We start from the raw sequence: 14,074 nt of genomic DNA, 5'->3' as shown, positions 1-14,074 counted from the left end.
CAAAAGGTTCGGCTTCCCAGAAGGCTGTGACAGCCATGGCATCGACGTGGGCAAGAAATGCCAGGCTTTTGACATGACACGTGGGGAACGGAAATATTCATCACTTTATAATATACTGAATCGATAGTATGAGCCTGCACTATATCACTTAAAATCGCATTATACCATACTAGAAATGTGAGTGCCGAGTGACAGTGAGTGCCGAGTGACAGTGAGTGCAGAGTGACAGTGAGTGCAGAGTGAGTGCAGAGTGAGTGTAGAGTGACAGTGAGTGCAGAGTGACAGTGAGTGCAGAGTGACAGTGAGTGCAGAGTGACAGTGAGTGCAGAGACAGTGAGTGCAGAGCGACAGTGAGTGCAGAGTGACAGTGAGTGCAGAGTGCGTGCAGAGACAGTGAGTGCACAGACAGTGAGTGCAGAGTGCGTGCAGAGTGACAGTGAGTGCAGAGTGAGTGCAGAGTTACAGTGAGTGCAGAGTGACAGTGAGTGCAGAGTGACAGTGAGTGCAGAGTGAGTGCAGAGTGACAGTGAGTGCAGACTGAGTGCAGAGTGACAGTGAGTGCAGAGTGACAGTGAGTGCAGACTGAGTGCAGAGTGACAGTGAGTGCAGATTGACAGTGAGTGCAGAGTGACAGTGAGTGAGGAGTGAAAGTGAGTGCAGAGACAGTGAGTACAGAGTGACAGTGAGTGCAGAGACAGTGAGTGCAGAGACAGTGAGTGCAGAGTGACAGTGAGTGCAGAGTGACAGTGAGTGCAGAGTGCGTGCAGAGACAGTGAGTGCAGAGTGCGTGCAGAGACAGTGACTGCAGAGTGCGTGCAGAGACAGTGAGTGCAGAGTGCGTGCAGAGTGCGTGCAGAGTGACAGTGAGTGCAGAGTGACAGTGAGTGCAGAGTGACAGTGCGTGCAGAGTGACAGTGGGGCGTCCTTTAGACAAGCATTTGCAATGCAATGGTCTCACTTTTGCGGAAGTTTAAGCTATTAGCATAGAATGACAATGCCTTTTATTTATGTTTTAAAAGCAAAAACATAAATAAAAGGCATTGCCATTTACAATGCCAATAGCTCTAACTTTAATAATGCGAGACCTATTGCATTGCAAATGCTTGTTTAGTTTGGGAAGAGGTGTCCGTCAAGGGTGCCCCTTATCTCCTTTTCTTTTTAATTTGGCATTAGAACCCTTTTTGTCTAGACTTCGTCAGAACCCTACCATCCAAGGTTTTCAAATATCAGACTCCCAAATTAAACTCGCTGCATACGCAGATGACATCCTTCTTTTTATTTCTAATCCCACTGCTTCCTTTCCCGCCTTCCTTGCTGAAGTGCATGAATACTCCCAAATATCTGGCTATAAACTCAATAATGATAAATGTGAAATCCTTCCTTTAACGAAATTCACATTTAAACCCGTTTTACTGCTTCCAACTTAACATGGAAATCCTCCCATATTTAATACCTTGGCTTGCATATCACCCCTACCATTCCTGATACTGTCTCCCTCTGTCTAACCAAATGTATCCAAAAATTAGAGGACTTTACGTCCAAGTGGCATCCTCTTTACTTGTCCGGGTGGGGTCGCCTTGACACCATTAAAATGATGTTGTCTCCCATAATCCTCTATACTATTTCCAATATTCTTTTAAAAAAATCAACTCCATTCTGATGTCCTTTCTTTGGAATAAGAAAAGACCTAGAATGTCTCTCGCTCGACTGATTCGCCCCAAGGCGGAAGGTGGTGTTAACTTTCCAAACTTCCCTGTTCACCAAAAGGCGTTCTCATTATGACAAGCTTCTTTCTGGCTGCAAGATCCCAGCACCCCTTGTATGGGCTAAATTTGAACGCCTTCTTCTTTCTCCATTCTCCTTCGCTGAATATCTTTCCTTCTCCCGTAAACCTCCTTCCATTTCCACTCCCATCCATAAATTCACTATTAAACTACTTCTATCTTCTTCCCATTCCCCTCCTGCAACCATTGCTGATTTCCTTTCCTCCACCATTTGGCACAACACCGCACTACTTATTCGTAACAAACCCTTCTTCTGTAAAACATGGCATCACAAGGTGCTGATATAGGTCTCTCAACTCTTTTCTCAATCCTCTTTCTTGTCTTTCACTACTCTCCGTTCCCTCTATGACTTACCTACCTCCTTCACTCGTAACTATCATTTACTTAGGGAGGCTGCACTAACAACCCATAATCAACTCTCTCAGCTATCTCCTTCTCCTGCTTCTCCTACTCCCATTTCCTCACTTCACTCATTTTTGCGCAAGACTCCAAAAGCCTCCTCCATTTATAAATATCTTTACACCACTGACTCTCATAGGCCTAAATCCAAAGTTGAGGAATGGTGGGAACATGACCTCTCCACGTCCTGGCCAATCTCACTATGGGATAAAATTTGGATCAAGATACGTAAATCCTCAAGAGCGGCAACCTTAACGCAGTCCCTGTTTTTTATTTATAACAGACTTCTCTATACACCTTTTGACCTCCATAAGCGCTTCCCAAACACTCCGCATACATGCTGGTCTTGTTCTTCCCCACAAGCTACTTTGTTTCATATGTTGTTCTTATGTACCTCTGTTCATGCTTTTTGGCTGCAGGTCTGGTCTCAAATCAACTTGATTTTCCACACGAATATCCCTTTCTCTCACATAAACATTTTCTTAGGTAGCCTTTCACCTTGTTGGGACAATGTTGAACTAAAGCCTCAGATTATTGACTTACTATTGGCCGCTGCATTGCAGCAGATAACGGTAAACTGGAAGGACTCCACCAGTATGTCCTTTAAGGCGTGGTGGTTTAATGTTTGCCATAACCACAGACTTGACACTGCTTTTGTTTTTCCTGCTCACATGGCCGCAAAGTGCTTGGACTTATGGCTCCCTATCACGCTCTACCTGGATACTTGTGCTAATCGTTCGTTCCGTCCATTGCCCTCGCAGCAAGAGGTCCTTAAACCTCCTTAAATGCTCACTGCATTCCATTTTTCTTTTTCTCACTGTATTACATTTTTTTCAGGTATTTTCTTGCTTTCATGATTAATGTTTATATGCCTTTTCCTTTTTTCATTCCATTGCCCGGATTTTCCTTTTGATACTATTTACAACCTTATGTCTGGTTTACTTATCATAAATATCAATATTTTATATTTCCATAGTACTTTGTATTAACACCTTGCTTTTCTCTTTTTAATATCAAATAAAATTTTCTTGAACTTAAAAGAATGGAAAGGCAGTTTTAATTTCCGTTGTTTGCTCTGCAGCTGCATGTTTTATAAAATGCGATTCACCTTGGCTTCTGGCATCATACATTATTGCATCACAACTCAACTGTTTATTACTGTTGAGAAGCTACAACAGTTTCTTATTACAGGTGACAAGAGACCTCGCAACTTGACTTTAACAAGGAACTTAGAGACAGGCTTTTAAACTGGTATTGCTGGCTTCTGTGCATCATAGGCATGTAAGGTGGATATGAGGTATTTAGGCAGTTTCGGAGCACACCATTGTCAGCATCCATGGAGGAGTGTGAGTGAATCGAGGAGCCACCTTTCCCCTACCCAATAAAGAAGGATGATGCAGGTTGACCAGAGTTGTTAGATATATTAAGTGGCACATGAGGCAATCTGTGAAGAAGCAGTGGGGAATGGTTTAGGGTGCTGCAGCTGAGAAAGGAAGGACTAAGGAGGCAGAAGAAAAAGTAGGAAAAGATGCTGCCAACACGGTGCTGATACTGAAATAGACATACACTGTATGCAATAGCAGTGATGTGCTGTGGCATTGAATATCCAGGAATATTTACTAGGTGTCAGAGTGTCAGATTAAGAACCTAAAGCGAAGTGATAATATATCTATCCAATTTACAGTGGTGGTTGGTTGATTCCTGTATGTTAATGTATGCAGTGTTTTAATACCATCTTCTTAAGACTGGAGGGCACAGGTACCTAGATAAAGGCACCATCAGCAGTACCTCCTAGTGGTCTAAGCTGCTTCTTTTGCAGTGAACTCACCAAGACTAGCAGGTTCAACAACAGCAGTGGCAGCTGTCTTTTATCCTTTTCCTGGTTGGACCAGCAAGAGCATAGAGACAACCCTTGACATAAGGATGCTGATTTACCCTTGTCTGCCTAGTGATGATTGGTCAACACTAACAACCTGTCCCAGGTTACGGTAGGCTTTAGAATCTATTATGTGTTTGAGGTGCACAGCTTGGTATGCTCCACTTTTCCATATGACTACAGTTAGGTCAGAAGATCACGTGTTCCTGGGACTAATACTTTGAATTAGCTATTCCACCTAACTACAGATGCCAAGTAGGGACAAGCAGACAGACCTCCTTCACTGTCCAAGTAGAGTCCAGTGGAAGCCTGTTAGAGTTTGTGTGCTTTTGTTTCAGTGGATCAAGACCAAAGCAGTACTAAAGTGCATGAATCGTTCTCCAGGACTCTGGGCAGACTCTAGGTCCAGTAAGGAATACCTTTGCTATAGGAAAAAAATCCAAAATCCATGTTGGGAATAAAATCCCAGTATTCAATTGCCTACCTAACGGCAGGTTTATGTTGAAAGTCTAATCTTCAAGCAGAGATGAAAGTCGCTTGATGTCAAACAAGCTTTGTTGTGGCCTGTAGGATTATGCCACATAGAGATAAGCTCACACCTTGCATGTTTGACATTATATAAAATAGCACATTGCGTAATATAATATATTAATGTTTTGAAGAAAGATGAATCCTCAAGCACTCGCTGCAACAGCTGTGAAATGTGGAAAGAGCTGAGCCGGAATGTAAACCTAATGTTTCTATCAAAGCAAAGAAAGTATGTGTGCAAGTATTAGAACTTGTATCTAAGGGGCCATTTACGATGACGGATGGACAAAGTCCGCCCGAGATCGCAGCCTCAAAAGGGACCGCCCGCCATAGTTGCGGTGGTCCCGCCATACGAATTATGATGCGCCCGCCAGTGTGGCAGGCACATCCTGTATATCTTACATTGCGGCAGGCGGTTCTGCAAGCAGCACCCACTGCAATGTAAAACATACATGTCATGCTTTTACATGCACAATGTGACAGGCCGAGCGGGGGCAATCCGCTCGCCATCGTAACCGGCCCCTAAGTGTTGAACTGTAGAAGCTGGATGATGACAGCGCTAGCACATACGGGGTCCTCATAGTCACAAACACCATGGAAATCCAGTGTGATATCTTTAGCAACATTTATGGCTTAGAGACACTGGTTCAAAATGCACTTGACAGAAGAAATACGCAGTGCATGTAATCTGTGATGTTTTCTTATTCTTCCTGTATTATATGCATGGCCTTACCCAAGTGATGAATATGTGAGATGTAGATCCTACTTCCCTATTTCTCATGTGTCTCTCTTTTGGCAGACTATATTTTCTGGACTAATGGAAGAAATAAACTACACAGTTGTTTCAGAGTTCGTCCTTCTTGGTCTGACTGAAGACCCAAGGCTCCAGGTTCCCCTCTTCATTTTCTTCCTTCTGGCCTATATCACCACCCTGGTCGGAAATACTGGAATCATGGTTCTGGTCACATTTACTCCTCATCTGCACACACCCATGTATTTCTTTCTTAGTAATCTGTCCTTTGTGGACATCTGTTACTCAACTAATACAACACCAAAAATGTTGGTGAACTTCTTATCAGAAAATAAGACCATATCTTTTCGAGGGTGTGTTTCACAGCTCTTTCTATTCTGCTTTACAGGGGGCATGGAAGTTTTTCTCCTGGCAGTTATGGCTTATGACCGGTATGCTGCAATCTGCAACCCTTTGCTCTATACAGCTATTATGACAAAACAGACATGCATTGGTCTTGTACTAGGTGCATACACAATTTCCTTATTCAATGCTCTTTTAAATACCATTTGCACGTTCAAGCTGTCCTTCTGTAGGTCGAATAGGATCACACACTATTATTGTGATGTCCCTCCACTGCTGAAACTCTCCTGCTCCGACATCTCCCTCAACGAGGCGGTGCTATTTTTTGTAGTTGGTAGTCTCACTTTACTTTCTCTTTCTTTCATTGTCCTCTCATATGCTTACATTATTTCTGCCATCTTGCAAATTCACTCCTCAGAGAGTAGGAAGAAAGCTTTTTCCACATGCTCCTCTCACTTTGTCTGTGTCACTCTATTCTTTGGAACAATTATCTTCATGTACATACGACCCAGCTCCAGTTACTCAATGGATCAGGACAGAGTGACGTCAGTCTTTTACACAGCAATAATTCCAATGTTAAACCCCCTGATTTACAGCCTGAGAAACAATGAGGCGAGGGAGGCCCTTAAAAAACTGACACAGAATTGGTGTTAAAAGATTTCAGGCAACAGAATTGGATGTGTTGTTGTTATTCAGACTATTGACTGTCAGATCAATGTTTTCACTTATGTAGCATGGATAGATTGAGCATATATCATATAATATCACATCATTTCATATACTGTAACATATTTCATATCATATCACATCATGTATCATTCCATATCATATATTATAACATATCTCATATGATATCGTATTATATCGTCATATTGTGTATTATATCATATCATATACTGTTTGGCTCTGCCCTTTAATATTTTTGGGTACATCTAAGAAGGACCCCCAAATTGGCCAATTATTCTGCTGCCCTTAACAAACTCATCAAATTGGATACATGCAATAAGATTAAGTGGATATGCAAGCTTAGACAGCTCCTATAAAAAATCGGGTTGTGGGAATCTTGGATTAGCCAGACTCCGCCACCTAAGCAAGTAATCAAGAAAGCATATTGGGAGTGGGTGCAGGTGGAGGAGACGCTCAGTTCCAATTGGGGTATTCTTACTGAGCAGTTTTTAGAACATAAGCCTGTCCAGAAGCTTGAACCCTTTCTCAACTTCATTCAAATTCCTAGAGACAGGACACTCTATTTGAAGTTGAGGTTTGGAACCCTTCCGCTCAACGGACTAACAGCAGGATTCAGGCAGTGCAATCCAGCATCTGCTTCTTGCCCTAGCTGTGCAGCCCCTACTGAGTCCCTTGCCCACTTCCTATTTGCCTGTACAGCCTATAGGGTAGCGAGAAGAAAATGGCTTAAACCCATTTGCAAAAAGTTGGGCTTTAGGAATCACAGGATGACGCTACGCATTTTAAAATCTGACACTACCTCCCTTGTCATGGTCTGCGGGCTAGCCAAGTACTTGGGCAGTGCTTGGCTAGCCCGCACCAAGCTGCTAACGAAAAAGAAGAGCAAGGTGTCTGAGGGCCCATTTATTGGCTGTATATTAACTGGTTTAATTGACTTTTATTGTACATATTTTTTATGATAATTTTTATACGATTTTTTACATTGGTTGTATGTAAAAAAAGTCGAGAATGCATATGCTTTTATGATACATTTTTATCGAATAAAGTACATACAACTACTACTACATATCATATACTGTAACACATCTCATATCATATCATATCATCTTGTTTATCATATCATATACCATAACATACCTCATATCATACCAAATTGTGTATCATATCACATCATATCCCAAACAATATATCATATTGTAATGTTCTCTTCATGCATTTGCCTTTAGCATGTGTTTCTACGTGTGTGTGTTTGGAGGTGTGCTGGCTTTTCCAACAGTAGAAGGGAGAAAAGTTGCAGTTTTAAAGCACACATGAAAAAAACTGAATGTATAATTCCATGCAAAAAGAGATAACATGTTTCTTAAAGACAGCAATACTGCTCAACATATTTGACTAAGCACAAGTCTTGCCTTTTGGATGTGAGCAGGAGTCATGATAACACAAGTCTAGATGGGACTTCCAATGAAACCTACGACCCAAGAAATTGAAGAGCGAAAAGCAGCTGAGATTTTAAATGATCCCAGAGACATTGGTAATTGTAAGGTCCCAATATTCAGGAGTGTAAATGTCACCTGTCGGTCTCTTGCATCAGTCCAGCCAACATAGAAGTGACCTCAACCGTCTAGAGTAACATGAAGTTAGGAATGATTGCATGTAGAATTAAATCATGGTACTACTTAATTGATGTGCTCTAAAATAAAGTTGAGTTGATTTGTGTCATTAAGTCCTTTGCTAATCTGTGAAAGCGTGCATTCTTTTTTCCTACTGAATAATTATTGTGTATGGTTTCAAATACGCTGATTTCTTAAACATAGCCTCTTAGTGATTTTTTCTTCTGTCAACAATAAAGAGGAATGTGTGTCTCACATAGACTGAGTTGAGCCACGCGTGCCCACATATGTATGGTACTCCCTGATTACCATTCCCTGGTTCCTCTGTAGTCATGTCATGTTCTTATCCCCTGTGGTAGCCTAACAAACCACCAATCTTTCAATGTCAGTGTTATGTTGGATCCTCAAAAATAATACAGGAGACACGGTAGGTATAATCAGTTCTTTAATAACAAGCAAAACCTGGCGTCCGACCATCTTGGGAAATCAGCTGCAACTGACAGTCCTCGAGTTACATCAGCCTATCATTCTAGGGTGGAGCCGAAGGAGAAATATCACATATGTACACGTAGGTACACATCATAACACATCCTTCTCCTTTGGAAAAAAAAACCCTCACAAAAACAAGTGAACAAAGGAGATAAAATCCTAACATAACTTAGTGAATACAAAAAGATAAAAAGAATACAACTCTTCTACTAAACCTAAAACAGGTAAAATCAAATGACATTACATTCTAACATGGTCCTGGTAATAAGAAAGTGGTCCCCATACTCTAACACCCATGTCACCTCTTATCATAGTACCACTTGTAGAATCCCATCTGTCACTATTCTCATTCAACAAGGGATCAGCTACATTTATGGACTCATTCCCATGAGAATTCAAAGTATCAACAAGATCCGGCATGAACTTGTCTCCAGAGCAACCAGTATCAACATTACTGTGTCCAGGACACGTGCTACAACTTTGATACAAAGCCAGTCTTTGAAAATTCCATCTTTCACCTCCTTCAATGACAACAAAAAACGTAACAACCTTAGTCACACAAAAGCTCCTGTAAACTTTCCTAAACCACCTCTCCACTTGCCTGACCTCACCTTGACCCAGTCTCCAACTTTGAATGTGAACCAGCTCACCACCACCAACAACCCAATCTTGTAACCAAGAGGGAACCAATTTAGAACCAGGAAAACGTCCTCTTATAAGCAGTAAAGGACACATGTGGGTGACACTGTGAACAGTCAACCGATACGCCCACAACATTTCTTCCACTAACTTGTAGTATGAATGGTGAGTTCATTGTCGACATTGCTAAGTTAGCCTGAGCTTCGCTGCCATGAGGCTGCTTTTGCACATAACACTACATGCCTTTATTTTGCAAGACTTTGTTTGAGCCCCTTTTCACATGAGAACTGAATGCTTTTCGCGTTCTCTGCTGTGCTCTGAGGTTTGGTCTACACACAATGTATAAGGTCGATCAACAATGCCCCTTGTTATTCTGTTCTGGTCAGTCCCTCGCACCTGGACTTAACATGACACACATCTGCACTACTGAAAGTTGTGTGCTTTAATATTGCAAGTGAAGCATATCATTAACGCACTTGAAGACAGACCTTTCCAGGGAGAAGAGCTGTGCTTGTCCTGAGATGTAAACCTTTCATCTAGGAAAAGTTATTGAGGAGGCCCCCTTTGGGTAGTTGTCAGGGACTAGGGGGAATGAATGTAAGAAATATAGGATGTCCCACGTTCACAGATCCACAGGAACTGTTGTCCAATAGGACAATTCTGCGTGTGTGTGAGTCTAGGGTAATCTAGTCCGGATTTGGCAGCGATATGCAGCTGGTATTCAATATGCTACTTGTACATAGACAATCAGAAACCATTGAAAAACATATGAAAAACATAAAATGCTTCTTATATAGGGTGACACTAATATAAACTAATACGAATACAAATTAAATTCTGGTAGAAAAAAAGTACAAATTTATTCTTTTGATATAAATTAAAACATGTCGTGATATTAAAAAACAGCAGTAAAAACAAGCATGAATATCAATAAACACAATGTTATACATATAAATAAAAGCACTTTGGGTACATAACATCAAGAATCGAAAATTTAAGTCGACGCAGAGTTTCGGTTTTCTTTATAAGACACCTTCTTCAGGACTGATTCTTAAGACTCATATCTTTCTAATATAATTCACTTTTATCAATATCAGTGGAAAGTATTGCCCCAGTCTTGTACGATCTGTTGGCATCAAATCAATTCGTTCTGAGGTAGATTATCTTTTTTCTTTAGATTACAGGCCTTCCACACTGTGCAAGGGAGCCACCATTATGTTCTTTAGTGTAGAGTCTCCAATTGTTATGGTTGCAAACCGCTGCAGTAGGTTGCACCTATTTCGGGATATGCCCAGGAAGTTTTGAGAGTTTTCCTCCTGTTCCGGTTTTCTTATGTCACCGTGCTCGTTATATGCTGATACGGCCTCCCAGCTCCTCGTCACAGCGTCGCCCGTTCTCCTCTTCGTGTTGAAATGATGTCGTAATAATGTAATAACGACACGCAGAATTGTCCTATTGGACAACAGTTCCTGTGGATCTGTGAGCATTTCATCTAGGCCTTGAGGTCTGGGGTCTGCTGAGAAAGCCCAGAGGTCTTCTTTTTTATAATAAAGTATATCTTGTCACAGGGAAGGTAGTCTGGCACTGTAGTCCTTTTCACAGCCCTTTTCAACTGTCTTTTTAAAATGATATACCCGTGTGTATTCTATGGAATTCTGACAATATCGTTTTTATGTTTTTTGCTGATAGTAATGGCACATGTACTGTACTAAAGAGCAAATTAGTTAAAATAAAAATTGTGAACTATATTGTGACTCTGAATATTCATATTGTGGACAATTATGAGTGAGTTAGCGAAAGAGTTGACTTGCTCCTGCGATTCCTGAGAGAGTCTGGAGTGTCTTGTTCTAATTAGTGGAGAAGTGTGGCTCAGGGGTTAGAGGCGGCAGACCTGGAACTTGAGTTCGGCCCTGGACCAGGGTTCCATTCCCTGCCTCGGCGGGTCTTGGGCTCAAAAATTCCACGGACTCGTTAATTCTCGCTCCGGTGCCTTCTCGACTCACAGGTTCACACTCTGCGACTCTGGGCAATAGCTTGCTTAATCTCCACAACGGCCCCTCGCGGTGGGATGCCTGGCTTTCACCTTGTGGATACCCTGCCAGGGTTATCTCACAGGGGAATACCAGGACGGGTTCCCTAAGCAAGCGCTGAGATGCCCCAGGGTAAGTCGTGCGCTATATAACTTTCATTCATTTCATTTCATTTCATTATTGGTAGCTCAGCGGATATGTCGGAGAACGAATGAGATACTATAGTTAGTTAATTTTTCGGATTTTCGGGCTCTAAGGTGATAGGTTGGTACACCACTATACACCGAGGTCCTGGTTTCCTGCGCATAGTTCTGTGTAGGTGCAGAATCACTGCAACATAGGACAACATCGTGCTGCCAACGTTTGGTCCGGTTCTTATCTGCGAGAAGCTTGAGTAGTGCTTATGCTTGTCCACAAAACCTGCACTTTTGTTTCTGGAGACAGCTGTGACGGTGTAAACGTCCTATATTGATGGTTTTATAGGTTCTTTCAAGCTTGAAGTTTTTAAAAGAAGGTTTTTTCATTATTCTGAACCCATTATTGCGCTGCCGACTTTCAGTTTGTTACTCTTTGTTTTCGGTGATGGCAGTTGATATTCCGCCTCACAGCTGCGCAGCCCTACAGACATATCCAGCTCAATATGGAGTGCCTAATGAGGGTGCGAAGCTCATATACGTGGTGGAAGCGAACCCAGCTGGCTGTGGATGGAATGGATGGTCTGGTTCATTCATACTCTGCCACGGCCCTTCCTCACAATTAGTAGCCTTATAGGGCTCTTGAAGTTCCCCTTACAGCTTGGCAACACCATATTTGGTTTAATGGCACCCTTCCTCACCCAGTATCACCGGTCTGTTTGGGTCCATTATCGACTGATGGGGCCACTTGGCCCGTGTTCGCTGGGTACACCCCACAATATTTAACTCCTGCAATTAGAGACCTTCATGTCTTGCACACGTCTTTGATATGCGTGCATAGAGCTGTTATACAATATGTGAGGTGCAAGGTCCTAGGGGGACTGCCAGGTGCTGCGGTGCATCTGACTGGACCTGGTGGTGTGACTATCAGTCCTGTTATGGTTAATTCAGTAATTGCTAAGTGACCTGAGAATAAGTATGAATTGTTTTATTGGCTTGTTGAAACATTTGGGCAGCTAGAAGCTGTCTTTTCAAATACCTTACTGGTGGAGAAACACAGGATATTGACTATTAGTTTACCAAAAGACTTACTTCCTGAGTTGAGTGATTATAACACCTGGGGTAAGGTGTTTGCTGCAGTATATTCGAAGTGCATCAGCACTCCCTCCATGACCGTAATCCCTTCTGTGATTAAACGTGTTCAAGATGAACACAGAGCCAAGTTGGCTGTAGAGCTGGGGATGAGACTGGTGGTGGTGTTCGACGTGGTTTCTGATATGATCCTTGCTAATGTCAAGGGCGATGCGGTAAGCTTTCAAATGGCAAATAACTTGGAGGCTGCCCCAGATGCAGACAAGCCACAGGAATTTCCAAAGATTATTGCAAAAACGTATAAAACCAGTCGCCCATTCTTTTCTAGATGAAGTGACACCTGGTCTTCTGAGCGTACTTATGACTTGCTCGACTGTGCTGAAATTAAGTCTCCTGATAGATTTCAGGTCCCTGCTCAGTGTTCTCTTCGTTCTTCACAGGACATACTTGCTCCCAGGGTGGTGTTGGGGAACACCAGGATCATGGCAAGAGTCAACCTGCGACACAGGGATGAAATAAGCCTCATCAATTTAAAGGCCAAGGGAAACAAGATGATCCTCAGTTTCAGGAGAGCAAAATTATCGCTATTAACAGTGAGGTATGCCTCAGACAGTGAGAACACTTCTACTGGATTGGAATTAGGCAGTGACTCTGGTCCACAGCGCAGCGGAACTTAACACAGTGCGGTAGGCAGTGCGTCCTTGTCTGAAGGCAACAGCAACTAACAATTTTGTTACTGTAGAGAGGGCTAACACCGGAATTGTCCTCGATAGACTTTTTAATATAGTTCTTCAAATTGAAGGTGACATTGAGAGTGTAATCACAAGGATTTTTGGGGAGAATCTGACCTCTCCTTACGACATTTTGTTGGCGGAGACCGTATTAGCCCCCACCATTTCTTCATGCCGCGTCAAAGGGGGAGGACGTGATACTTCCGAGTTTTTTGCGTTATATCCCCAGGGAGCTGAGTGGGTGTCATTGCTTCAGGTCCAATCCCCGGGAGCGAAGAAGGACCTTGACTCTCCCTCAGGGTACCACCAGATCCATTAAGAACGGGGTTACTAGTAACTACCCCTAAGGGAGAGAAGAGACAGCTCAGGACTACCAAGGTGAAGGATAAACTCTGAAGGCGCAGGTACTGCAGACTTATTGGGTGTCAGCGCGGAAATCCTACCAGGAGCTAAACATAAATGTTAACAGGTTAACTCTGATGGTAATATCTCTATATGTTGTATGAACCCCCTCCCCCCCAGAGCTATATCTCTTCTTAGGTTTTACTCTCCACTAAATTTACCATCAGCAGCAACAAGGATGAAAGAAATGGGTGCAGAATTCCACACTGGAATAAGCAAAATGATTGGCTTAGAAGTCCACAAGATATCAGGTAACAATCCAACATGGAATCGAGCAACAACAGGCTCAAACTATTTCAGAAAGTTACTCACTATGAACTATAATCTTTACACAAAGTTTCATGAGGTCAAGAGAAGAGCAGCTCAATTGTTTGAAGTATATCGTTGTAAGTTCAGAAACATCCAGAAAAAATATGATGCAGCCGTAAGAGAACTGGTAATGTCACTGCGAGGAATAAGGCAACTCCCTAAGAAAGTTCCTGCACCGCAGAGGGAAGCTGCCAAGGTCAAACACGTTCCAAATAATAAACAATGCAGCCGCGTTGTGACCAGTGATGCCGCAACGAGAAAGACTGCAACG

General features: G+C 42.5%; 1 protein-coding gene across 1 annotated transcript; it reads left to right on the top strand.

Moving 5' to 3' along the window:
- Positions 1–5,404: 5,404 nt before the first annotated feature.
- LOC147734985 (olfactory receptor 5B21-like) lies at positions 5,405–6,334 on the top strand. Its single transcript, XM_086953724.1, has one exon. The coding sequence runs from the start codon at positions 5,405–5,407 to the stop codon at positions 6,332–6,334; it is 930 nt and encodes a 309-aa protein (XP_086809850.1).
- The last annotated feature ends 7,740 nt before the right edge of the window (positions 6,335–14,074 follow it).

The sequence above is a fragment of the Lissotriton vulgaris genome, chromosome 1_2, assembly GCF_964263255.1.
Source record: "Lissotriton vulgaris chromosome 1_2, aLisVul1.2, whole genome shotgun sequence".
NCBI classification, from domain to species: Eukaryota; Metazoa; Chordata; class Amphibia; order Caudata; family Salamandridae; genus Lissotriton; species Lissotriton vulgaris.
This window is presented reverse-complemented; position numbering and strand designations above follow the sequence as displayed.